The sequence below is a fragment of the Rhincodon typus genome, chromosome 21 (genome assembly GCF_021869965.1).
Source record: "Rhincodon typus isolate 14 chromosome 21, sRhiTyp1.1, whole genome shotgun sequence".
NCBI lineage: Eukaryota > Metazoa > Chordata > Chondrichthyes > Orectolobiformes > Rhincodontidae > Rhincodon > Rhincodon typus.
In genome coordinates, this window is record NC_063352.1 from 14,075,499 (window position 1) to 14,088,820 (window position 13,322).

Genomic DNA, 13,322 nt, shown 5'->3' on the forward strand with positions numbered 1-13,322 from the left:
ATCAGTATGGATTAGATGGTAAATATTTACAAACTGTCTTTAATTCAACTATTTTCCTATTCTCATTTTTGGGCTGGGAGGAGGAAACTATAATAAAGTGAGGAGGAAACTGTTCACGTAGGACCTTTTCCTATTACAGCCCACAAGCTCTTCAAGCACGCCCTGCTGTTAGGTTAAGGAAGCGTACTTATGGACAGGCATAAGGCAATGCTGCTATTGTTCACCTTGTGGAGCTTCCTTATGAAAAGAAATAGTTTCAGTCTTTCTACACCATCAAATCTTATAGTCATGCAAAACATTTTAATTAGATCACCTCTCAATTTTCTTCATTCACAGAAATATAAGGCTAGTATTGTTTTAATTAAATTATTACACCATTTAGGCATAATTAATATTCTTTTTAATATCCATCAATGAAATGATTTAATTGATTTGCTAAAAGATCATTTCAAATCTTTTCACAGCCGGAAGAGCTTACCAATGCCCTGGAGATCAGCAACATTGTATTTACCAGCATGTTTGCTTTGGAAATGATTCTTAAACTTTTTGCATTTGGTCTTTTTGGTTACATTAAGAATCCATATAATATTTTTGATGGAATTGTTGTCATTATCAGGTAGGTTTACAATATTTGTTTCTTTGTTAACTTTTTTTTTGTGATAGATGTTTGCATTTCTACTTGTTCAATGAAGGTACTTTGCTGTTGCTTGCAAATTGGAGTTGAAGGCAAAATGTTGGCAATTAAATGTTTGTCATTCTCTGTCCCCATGTGGGCTTTAGTATGTCTTCAACTATATATTAAAGACTAATAAGAAAGAACTTCAGTCTTCAGATGTAATAGTTGGTCCTTCCAATTTAATAAATGGGTTTAGGCAGAAGAGTGTTGCCACCATTCCTCTCTTCTTGACTTATTTTCAGAGGTTGTTTGGATTACAGCGGTAAAGGAATGGCCACTTGTAAGTCTCAGCAAAAAGGGATCTTAGTAAGGTGTAGCTTGTTGCACAATAACAATTAGATACAAGTTACATTAGCTAGGTTGATATTGTTACTGCTCAGAGACATGGATGACATATCTGTCCCCTTCAAGATCCAAAGCCATTCTCGTGATTTCCCTACCCAGGTCTGTATGTCATCCTCCAATGAGTGAAGCTTAATACAGTCTCCAATATTAAACCTTCCTACCCATTATCGTGCATAAAAATGTGCAAAATAGAAAATCAAATGATAAGCCTGAGTTGCATCATGGTGCTGATTGCTGATCCTATTTTCAGAGGTATCCAAAGAGCTGTTGCACATGAAATTAAGGAGTAGCTTTGCTTGACCATGTGCTCAATCACTGTTCCTGGTCATGGGCTTCCTCCCTTGTTCTCTGTTTAGAGTAAGTTGACAGTCCACATATTACAAAAGAAAGAGGAAGATGAGCTGATCCAATAATCTGCAACTGGACTTGCTTCCTCTCCAGCTTCAAGTACTCTCTGTTCATTGCCAGACCTACTTTCTCTTTGGTTCCAAGCCTCATTATTCACATTCAAACTCTGTTCTTCAATTTTGGACTCCTCATATGACTGTAACTCCCTGTATCTTAGCATAGGAAGAGAACCATGTTAGATTGATAGAAAGTTTGATCTCTGAAGATGGGAAAGAAGAGTAATCACAAATTTTAGATATTGTTCCATTGCAATAAAGCAATGAGGTGAAATCCTCACATGTGATGTTATTGCTAAAGACATTTTCTGAGATTCCCTTGTTTACCTTCTTAAAGAAAGCATTTTCATGTTTACTTTGAACCAATTAATTCATTTGATATTATAATTGATCAGTGCAGTTTCATTCTTGAAGTACTTAAATTTGATCGTTTGAGATTATATTTACTGTTAAGTTGTATTTATTCATTAACTGTTTCTTCATGACTGGATCCAGTTTTTCATAAGTTTCTTTTACATGTTTTATATAATGATCAATTACAACCATGTGAGCAAATACCATAATTGTTATAAAACCTCTTGACCCATTCCCCTGAGTATGAGAAGTTACTCATCTGTAATCAAGAAAACAGAAAAGTCTTAGAGAAAGACTGATGCTTCTGCGCATCCTGAAAATAAGGCAATAAGCATTATTTTCTTGTTTATTCCCAGTGTTTGGGAAATCATTGGTCAGTCTGATGGTGGCCTTTCGGTGCTGAGAACATTCCGGCTGCTCCGAGTTTTGAAGTTGGTCCGTTTCCTGCCTGCACTACGACGCCAGTTAGTGGTTCTGATGAAAACCATGGACAACGTGGCTACGTTCTGTATGCTGCTTATGCTGTTCATATTTATTTTCAGGTGATTACAAAAATTAATTTGCATTATAATTGAGCAAAATGTGTTCTATTGCAGTGTGTCTATTTAACTTTTACTCACTGTTCAACACATGAAAATGATTGACGAGAAAGGACCAACTGCTCCATTGTGCCTGTTCCACACTCATGATGACCGGAGCACCATAACTAGACACTTGCTCACCTACCCGTCTGTATTTAATACACCCCCGCCAAGGTCTGTGTCGGACTCTAACCATAGAACATCTTAAACTAGGAAAAACTAGAAAAAGAAAAACACTCTCTTGGATTGTTCAGCTCCGATGCCCTCAATAGATCACATTTTAACATAAGAAAGAGGAGCAGAAGTAGACCATTTGGTGTCTCAAGCCTGCCTGCCATTCTGTAAGATCATGGCTGATTTGCCCCAGATCTCAACTGTCTTTCATGCCGGTTCAGCATTGCAGTCAACTCCCTGCTATTTCAAAAATATATCTACTTCTTCTTTAAATAATTTCAGGATGTAGTCTCCACAAATTTCTGGGGTAGTGAATTCCAGACATTCGTTATCCTCTGGGAGAAGAAATTATTTTACATCTCCAATATAAATGCATGTCCCTTTATTCTATAGTGATGACCCTAAGTTTGAGATTTCCCCATTACTGAAAACATTTTCTCCATATCTATCCAGTCAAGGCCCCTTAGAATCTTGTATGCATCATTAAGATCATCCTTCATTCTTCTAAACAGTAATAAATAAAGGCCTAATCTTTTAGCCATTTTTGATAAGTTGACTTCTTCATCCCAGAATCAGCCCAGTGAATCCCTTTTAAAGAGCTGCCAATGCTAGATATCCTTTCTTAAATACAGGAACCAAAACTGTACATGGTACTAAATAAAAACCAAAAGAACTGCAGATGCTGTAAATCCGGAACAAAAACAAAGTTGCTGGAAAAGCTCAGCAAGTCTGGCAGCATCTGTGAAGGAGAAAACAGAGTTAAAGTTTCGGGTCCAGTGACCCTTCCTCAGAACAGATGGTGGCTGGGAAAACGTCAATTTATATGCAGAAAATAGGGAGGTGGGTGGGGTAGGGAGTAAACGATAGGATAGAGCCCACAGAGAGAGAAAGACGGTTGGACAGACAAAGGAGTTGCTAACGATCAGGCTGGGAGGGTGAATAATTGTTAATGGGGACTGTTAGTGACTAACAACAGGGGGCGTGTAATGATAGGCTATGTGGTAACAAGGCCTGGTGTGTGGGGTAGGGGGCTGGGACATGGGAGAGTTTAGGTCCTGAAATTATTGAACCCACCTCCCTATTTTCTGCATATAAACTGACGTTTTCCCAGCAACCATCATTTCTGAGGAAGGGTCACTGGACCCGAAATGTTAACTCTGTTTTCTCCTTCACAGACCTGCCAGACCTGCTGAGCTTTTCCAGCAACTTTGTTTTCGTTCCTGTACATGGTACTCCAGGTGTAGCCTCACCAGTACAGTTGTAACAAGATTTCCTTGCTTTTAAGTGTTTACACCCCCTAACATTTAGGGCTAATATTCCATTTTTTAAAAAAATTATTTGCTGCACCTGCATGCTAAAATTTTGTCTTTCATGCGCTAAAACACTCAAATCTCTGGCCACTTAACTTTTTGGAATCTCTTTCCATTTAAGTAACAATCTGGTTTTGTTTATTCCGCCCAAAATGCATGAGCTCACACATTCCAACATCGCATCAGTATCTATAAAGGTGTCTTTGTCCCAGTGAAGACCTAGCTCAGTTTCTTCTTGAATCATGGACTGGTTGTATCCTCAAAGCCTGATTTTTTTTTTTCCCCTCAAATAATTGTCCAATTCTCTTTGAAGGCCTTGATTGAATTTGCTTCCCTACAATCTCAACCAGTGCACCCTAGATCCTAATCATCACTAGTTTAAAAATGATTTTCCTCATGTCATCATTGCTTCTTTTACCATTCACCATAAATCTTTGACATTGAACTAGAGCTTTAAAAAAATTAAGTCTGTGTTCTTAGTGATCTAAAAATCTTTAAGGCATTCTGGTTTTTGCAGTGATGTACTGTTGCTTCATTTGTGGTATGTTAATCAGAATTTTGTAAAGGTTATTCTGCTTTGACCCATAGTATTCTGGGCATGCACCTGTTTGGATGTAAATTCAGCTTGAAGATGGAGAATGGAGACACAATACCAGACAGGAAGAATTTTGATTCGTTATTGTGGGCAATCGTCACTGTATTTCAGGTGAGGCCATTCCACAAAAGCAAAAGTTGTGCTGCTGCTGTCTGGAATCAATAATGTGATTGATAACATTGTTTTCTTCCTTACAGTAGCAATCTTTTTGTTACAGATTTATAGTGTGTTGTTTGATCGCCATTGTTTAGAGTTACCAATATGCATATTTCATTTTTAATTAGTGAACATAATGTTATCATTGTTCATTTTGTCAACACATTTATTATTATTGCATTTGTAAATATATGATTTTTATCAGATGTACTACAGCAATTGCCTGCAGGGATGGTCAATAATACCACATCGCATGAGCAAATAACGTAGAATCTGTGATGATCTGGTGTAAAGTTTTTAAATTGAAATGTGCCTTTACTATAAGCCCAAGACCATTTTTTTCCTAACAAATTGGATTAAGAATTCAGGCCAGTATCTATCAGTACTGGTTCCCCACCCAGATGCATGGGTAGGATTAATAGCAGGCACCACCCGCCTGATTCAAAAACTGATAAGGGAGCATGCCTTTGATCAACCAGCATTATGGTGACCCTGTGCAGTTTTTGAAAAGCTAGAAGAGGAAGGAAGGAACCTGAAGTAAAAAAAAACTGACAATCTCAAACACTCCATAGCATCATGATCATGTGGTAATGTCAAGATCTTTGTCCTTAGATCCTTACTCAGGAGGACTGGAATGTAGTCCTGTATAATGGAATGGCCTCCACCTCACCCTGGGCTGCCCTGTACTTTGTGGCATTAATGACTTTTGGCAACTATGTGCTTTTCAACCTACTGGTTGCTATTCTTGTGGAAGGCTTCCAAGCAGAGGTAAGTCATATCCTGGACTTTGTTTTTAGTCTTTGTATGATCTCCCTTCATCTTTTGTCAGTGAGAACCTGCCTTCTGTTCCTGTCTTCTCCCCTATTCAATTAATAGCAGCTGTACATTTAGCTACTACAGCTCTGACTTTTGGAATTCTTGATTTGGTTCCCTTCATCCAGTCCCCTTCTTACAAAAGCCTCCGTTAAAACCTTTTCCAACCATCTTCAGTTCTCCATCCTTGCTTGTTCATTTTCCTTCTCCTTCATCTATTCTCAGTGCCCACCATACATCTTACCTTCTTATTGAATGCTGTCTGAGACATCTTCCTGTTTGTGAGGAATGTTTTAGGAGCCCAGCAAGAGATTATCAGAACCAATATTGTGGATCTGGAAAAGTAGTCATTTGAGTAAGAACATAGAGTCATTGTCACAGAGTCAAAGAGCACAGAAAGAGACCCTTCAGTCCAATCGATCCTTGCTGACCATAACCCCAAAGTAAACTAGTCCCACATGCCTGCTCCTGGCTCATATCCCTCCAAACCTTTCCTATTCAAATGCTTCTCCAAGCATCTTTTAAATGTTGTAACTGTGCCCACATCCATCACTTCCTCTGGCAGTTTATTCCACACGCGAACCACCCTCTGTGTAAAAAAAATTGCCCCACATGTCTGTTTTAAATCTCTCTCCTCTCACCTTAACAATGTGCTCCCTGGTCTTGAAATCACCCATCCTAGAGAAAAGATGCCTACCATTAACCCTATCTCTACCCTCATGATTTTAGAAACTTCCATAAGGTCATCTCTCAACCTCCTATGCTCCAGTTAAAAAAGTTCCAGTCTTTCCTGCCCTTCTTTATAGCACTGGAGAGAATGGTAAGACAAAGGAGGATTGGTGGCTGCACGGTGGCACAGCAGTTAGCACTGCTGCCTCACAGTGCCAGGGGCCCGGGTTCAATTCCACCCTTGGGCGACTGTCTGTATGGAGTTTCCACGTACTCCCTGTGTCTGCATGGGTTTCCTCCGGGTGCTCTGGTTTCCTCCCACAGTCTAAAGATGTGCAGGCTAGGTGGATTGGCCATGCTAAATTGCCCATAGTGTTCAGGGATATGTAGATTAGGTGGGTTATAGGGGGATGGGTTTGGGTGGGTGCTCTGAGGGTCAGTGTGGACTTGTTGGGCCAAAGGACCTGTTTCCACACTGTAGGGATTCTATGATCTATGAAGCCTTACCCAATATCGTATCATGGTAAAGTTGGCAAATACGATAAAATATCAGGTCTGGCTATCTGTGAAAATTCCACAAGGGATACTCCACTTGGGGACTTTTAAGATGATTATTTAGAGATAAACTATTTATTCTGATGGGGTAGAACACAACAACAAGTAAAAGTCATAAAATTAGAGTTTGGTAATTATTTTGTGAGAGGTGGTTTGGCTATAAGCTATAAGCAGGTAATTGTTTTGGCTGAAATTATGAGGTATTAACCTATTTTGTTTTACTAAACTTATTTTAGTTTTGACAATTTGCTGCCTATTTTTGGCTGTTCGTTTCACATATTGAATTAATGTTTCAGGGTGATGCCAACAGATCAGATACAGATGAAGAAAAAACATCTGCTAATTTTGATGAGGAGTGTGAACAATTTAAAGATCATTCTTCTGGTAAGAGTGACTAAGAATAAATGTTACTAATTGTAGATTGAGAGATTTCTCTTTTGGGCTTGCTGCCTTTATTATTACCTGTTCTACCCTTTACAGATTTAAAAATGTATTCAGTCGTCATGACATCAAATGGACATTTGGATTCACGAAGCAGCATACCACCACCAATTATCATGCGTACTGCTGCTACGCCAATGCCGACACCAAAGAGTTCACCATGTATGGATTCAGTTCATACTTACTTAGAATCCAGAAGAGGCAGCAGTGCTTCTATTGATCCTACAAATTATGACCAGAGGTCTTTGGTAAGTTGCTAGGTCGAATAACATTTACACATTTATTTTTTGGCACTATTAGTGCATTTCCAGATAGTTCTGTTAAGGGGGATTTCTGTAGTCAACACGAAAACAGCTACTTATTGCAAGCAGATTGTTCTTAACTGATGATGTGGAGGTGCCGGTGTTGGACTGGGGTGGACAAGATCAGAAGTCACACAACACCAGGTTATAGTCCAGCGGGGTCATTTGAAATCACAAGTTTTTGGAGCGTAGCCCGTTCATTAGGTGAAGTGAGAGGGAAGCACACAGACACAGAACAGACACAGAATTTATAGACAGAGAGATCAAAAGATCATACAAATGGTGTGAGTGGAGTGTCAAATAATAAGTCTCTGCAGGTGATCAAAAGTGTCAGACAGTGTGAATAAAGTGTCAGCAGGTGAATACCAAATGAAGGGATGACCTATGATCTGATTAATTGAGGCAGAGAGATAATCACAAAAAAATTAAAAATTAGATATTGCTAGACACAAACCAAATGGCTTGAATAACATGATAGGTATAAGAGTTGCATGCTGAGGGTCTAACCAAACTAAGAAGTAATCTAAAACTGTACAAACTAATTAATGTAAAGAGATCATTACAAGTTGTCGGGGTGATGGTGTCAAAACAGAACAATAAGGAGGATTTTACAAACATAGAACAGTATCGCGGGGTTATATGTAGTGTGACATGAGCTGAAGATCACGGTTGAGGCCATCTTCACGTGTGCGGAACTTGGCTATCAGTTTCTGTTCAACAATTCTGCGTTGTTGTGTATCTCAAAGGCATCTTTCCATGAATGGGAGGGAACATTCCTGTCCGGCAATTATTGTGCAGTGTCCATTCTTCTGTTGCTGTAGCATCTACATGGTCTCACCAATATACCATACCTCAGGGCATCGTTAGACAGGAATGTTCCCTCCCAGTCGGGGAACACTTCAGCAATCAAGGACATTCATCCTCCGATCTTCGGGTAAGTGTCCTCCGAGGTGGCTTTGAGATGCACAACAATGCAGAAACTGATAGCCAAGTTCTGTACCTATGAAAACGACCTCAACCGTGATCTTGGGTTCATGTGGCGCTACATGTGACCGCACCTAACTGTTATGTATTTGTAAAATCTTTCTCACTGTCCTGTTTTGACACCATCGCCTTGATAACTAATGATCTCTCTATCTTAATTAGATGGTGTACTTTTGGATTACTTGTTACTTTGGTTAGACCCTCGGCATGTGACTCTTATACCTATCATATTTTTCTAGCAATTTGGTTTCTCTCCAATACCATCTTATTTTTAACTCTTCATAATTTTTTCTCTGCCTCAATTAATCAGATCTCAACTCTCCACTCACACCATTTGCACTATCTTTTGATCTCTCCGCCTGTAAATTCTGTGCCCATATGCTTCCCTTCACTTCACCTGACGAAGCAGCAGTACTCTGAAAGCTTTTGATCTCAAATAAACCTGTTGGACTATAACCTCGTGTCATGTGACTTCTGTCTTTCTTGACTGATGGTAAAAAGGAAACCTGAATTGGTAACTTGTAACTCTCTATGACTTAAACTCTACCCCCTCAAGCAAATTCCCATATCCATGTAAACAAATGTGTGAAGAGTGAAGACACAAACATTTCTATATTAATATTGAGGAAGAAATAAAAAATAAAGTCAACAAAGCTCTGTTCTAGCACAGTTCAAGCATTGATGAGAACATTTCCTTCAGTTTCTTTCTGATTCTTTTTGACACTTTGAAAATTACACGATGTTATGGACATGCTGATTATCAATGTTTTATTCACTATTGACGATTCACTATTCAGTGTCTTTGAAGGTAGCTTTACCCTTTTTCTTGTCAAGAAGGGGATTTTCAGAGAGTGAGAGTCAGAATCTGTTACTTTCTTTTACTTTTGTACTAGAAGGAAGACTAAATGAGAGTGACATTTTCTTCATCACAGGCTGGGTGTGTCTGGTGTATTTTCAAAACAGAATTCTGCAGCCGCTTGCCCAGACACACCCATGCACACAGACACAGACACACACACATATGCACACACACACGTACACACCAACCCATATCCACACACCCCTACACTCACCCCACAGAGCTGAAGCATTCTCTGCCCACTGCTTGATTAAAGCAATATTATAGATACAACATACAATGTTCCAGTAATTTGATTTTTCTAAAAACTGCAACATTGTCTGTAGTTTCTTGGTTTAAACCAGATTCTTTTCCCATTTTGAAGTCCGTAGTCCAAAAAATGTTGACTTTGCTGTTAACTTAAAGGAAGTATGTTTAACACCTCGGCAAACAATAAAATAAAATATTCGACTACATTTTCATGAAGAGGCCAAACTGCTGTTCTTCAACACTGAAGGTGAGAAATTGGGACCATTTACACCTGACATTTGGGCCTATAAGTGATTTTGGAGCCCCAAACATATCAGAGGTTCACACATTTGTTGAATCCAAATTGCACTGAGCAGCATTATTGGTGAAGGTATACTATGCTGACATGATGACATCTATACTCATTGCCCTCTCGTCTAATCTTACACAAATGAACATTTGTTCAGCTGCAGAGCTCCCACACCATTGCTATTTAATGAGATCAAAAACTGCTTATAGCAATGTTGCTGATTGAATTCTTTATTTGCCCAGTGCTTTCCATAGATTTTTGGTATTTTAAATAACTATTAGGAGTAGTATAGCAAGTACTGAGAAGAGTCTTTCATATGTTCAGGAGATATGGACAGCACTGGCAGGCCTATCATTAATTCATCTTGGGAAGTTGTAGTGAGCCACTTTCCTGAATCAATGTAGTCCATGTCCGTGCTCAAAATAGTATTAGGGAGGAAATATATTGTCCCAGGGGTGATGAAGGAACAGCAGTATATTTCCAAGCCAGTATCGTATGTGGCTTGACCAAGATCTGTTAGGTGTTTGGGGATCCATGTCCTTGTTGCCCTCCTTCTTCTAAGTGGTGCAGGTCATTGATTTGGAACATACTGTTGAAAAAGCCTTTTAAGTTGCTGCATTGCATATTGTGGGCGATACACACTACTGCATGGTGTGCTAATGCTGGAGGGAGGGAATTGGGTACTGATCAAGCGTGCTGCTTTGACCTGGATGGTGTCAGGCCTGTTGAGTGTTATTGAGGCTGCACTCATCCAGGCAAGTGGAGAATATTTCATCATGCTCCTGATTTGTGCCATATAGGTGGAAAGGTTTTAGAAAGATGGTAAGCTACTTACGACAAAATTCCTGCTTTGCATTTGTGGGGATGTGAGATGTGAGCAGGAGTACTAGTATGAGCATGTATTATCCTTGATGGTTTCAGGGCTGCCATTGACCACACTTTAGCTGTGAGTGGCCCAGTGATTGCCAGCATGGTTTCTTCTATGAGAGTTAGGACATGTGGATGTGCCTGCGTGCCTAGGATTAGCTTTTACAGCCTCTGCTTGCGTGCCAGAGATTGCAGTGTAAGTCATTGAGTGCTGAAGAAGCTGTTTGGATGATGTGGCTGTCATGGATTAATAGTTAGCAAAAGGTACAAGTTGTGAGGCATTGGGTTTCAGGCTTGCAGCAATATTAAGTGTGTGAGGTCATGTTGGCGGATTTGAATTTCAGGCTTGAGTCCTGATGGATAGCAAATATTAGCTATGGGTGTGGTGAATTGAAAAGTGGCTGAAGCTAGTGTTGTGGTTGCTAGGATTTGGCAGTTAAAGATGTGTATAGTAACCTTGATCACTCATGAGGTAATTGCACTATTGCAATGTTGTGCCCAAGCCCTTAGGGTTTGAACCCTGATATTTCTATATATTCTCCTTCTGCCTTCTGACCTTTTGGCTGAAGGCACTCCTTGCCTTGGACACACAGACCATCTCTCCTCCTTTCTATCTGTTACTTTAAGGCTTCCAGTATGATGTCTGAAATCTATGGAGCTTTCTGTCCACTGTGTTGGGTCATTTTACCAATGTTGCCAGTCTGCCATTTCCACTCGCCCTAACACATTAGGCCTTGCTTTCAGTTACCTTTGAGTAATGGTTGACACTCTTGATATTGTTTCTCTGCCAAATAAATCAACAGTGCAATTAGTGATGGTTGGATACTGAAATCATTAATATGAACAGGAAGCATTAAGTTGCTGTTCTGTCAGCACTCCAACTACTAGGCGTAAATTAATTGCACATTGTGAATTTTCAGGGGCTATCAAATATAGGCACATCATTGTTTTGGTATGCAGTGATGATATGATGATATGTGAAAAGTAATTCATATTAATGATATGCATAATAAGTGGTAATTTTTCTCAAGTTGACCAGCTTACAAATGTTGGAATGACAGAGCATTGCATTTCTATACACACAATGCTCACCATCATACAAATAAAGTGTATGAGAAATTGATGCTGCAAAGACCAAAATGTGTCGGCAAATTTTGAAAATACAAATATGCCTTTGTCCTAATAAGTTATAAAAACCTCACTAGTTAAACAATCAATCCTTTTTTTCAATCTCTAGAGAATGTAACGTAGAGGTTAATAAGAGAAGAGCATTAAATTTTCAGCTTTGCTCTTTTTTTAGAAGTTCATTCTATCCAATTGATCTCTCTGGTGGAGAAACTACATCCAATGGTCTGTAACATTTAAATGCACATTTAATCATATATGAAATACAACTATTTTACCAATGAGTGAGCCAGTTGAGTACCATCCTCTGTTTGTTTCTAAATATTAAAGATCATTCTTCTATTTCACTGATAGTGAAAACAAACAAGCTGACCTAAAATGCACTATTTGCTTTTGTCTCAGCTATTTTTGATCCTTCCCTCATCTATTTTTCTAATTTTAATTCTTGTTCTAAATTTTATTTATTTTGTTAGTTATTTTCTCCAAACTATCATCTTCTACGTTGTTTATTTCTATTGATTTTAGTAGCCATTATGCACACCTTCCATTAGCTTCCAACCTGTCACAAATACTTTCTCAATCTTACATTTTGTTCTATTTCTACTTCTCTTACACGTACACTTGCTATCCTTCCCTTGAGATTTAATCTACACGATATCTATTTCACATTTTCTTTTTGTCTTTCTTCACCCTGGATTTGCTTTCTCTCAATTGCTTGACCAACTATTCTTCCTCAGATTCTGATTCAGCATACATGTGATCATTTTCTCTTTCAATCTCAGATTTGCTGTCACTGTGGATCTTTCTTCATCCATGTGCAACATTTTCAGTCATGTCCACAATTTTCTCTTGCCATTGTTGTTCAGTTTCACTACTGCAATGCTATGCAACACTTTGCTCCACCTCAACCAATGGCTTCATTATATACTTGCGCTGAAAACATGCTACACTTCCAATGGCTTTTTGCTCACCAAACCCTTATGTACTAACCATCTGTAATACAATCAACATGTTCAGGACACAGTCACATAACCAGAGTTCCAGTCAAAATTAACCCTGCATTTTGCCTTGCCCCTAACTCTATCCGCTGTTTAGCTCCCACTCTCCTACATTATTTTCCTGCTGCCAGAATTTGAATGCAGCTACACTCTGAGATCAGGAATTGCTGTCCACATTGCCCAATGATATTCAGAACAGAAGAGAGAAGCTTGAGAATAGATTTAGAAAGGAGACCTGAAGGAGCAGTTAGGAGGCATGGGTTAAGTGGATTGGGAGGGCTGGTGGATGAGGTGCGAGCTTTAACCAACATCCTCCCTCATTTCAGAACTCTTATAACAAAAAAACATAATTTGATTTGGCTCACAAACTCCAAATATGTTTTTGCCTCTTACTGTACTTTCTCCTCTTTATCTTTTAAAGATTCAGAATTGCCTTTCTGCATGTGGGAAGTGCCACATAAATACGAACAAAGCAAAAGGAGACTCATTATTACTTGGACACTCTTTTTAAAAAGAATCAGTAAAATGATAACAGGATTATATATATTTTGTTTGAAATATAAATTGGTAAATGAA

The 13,322-nt window shown here is 38.9% G+C and overlaps 1 protein-coding gene across 1 annotated transcript in view; it reads left to right on the forward strand.

Moving 5' to 3' along the window:
* LOC109933425 (voltage-dependent T-type calcium channel subunit alpha-1H-like) overlaps positions 1-13,322 on the forward strand; it is a 260,784-nt gene that overhangs the window by 153,433 nt on the left and 94,029 nt on the right. The window contains exons 7-12 of the mRNA XM_048609686.1: positions 465-616; positions 2,136-2,321; positions 4,433-4,550; positions 5,208-5,363; positions 6,929-7,016; positions 7,113-7,321. Of these exons, the coding sequence (XP_048465643.1) occupies positions 465-616; positions 2,136-2,321; positions 4,433-4,550; positions 5,208-5,363; positions 6,929-7,016; positions 7,113-7,321 (909 nt within the window). The remainder of the gene's footprint in view (positions 1-464; positions 617-2,135; positions 2,322-4,432; positions 4,551-5,207; positions 5,364-6,928; positions 7,017-7,112; positions 7,322-13,322) is intronic.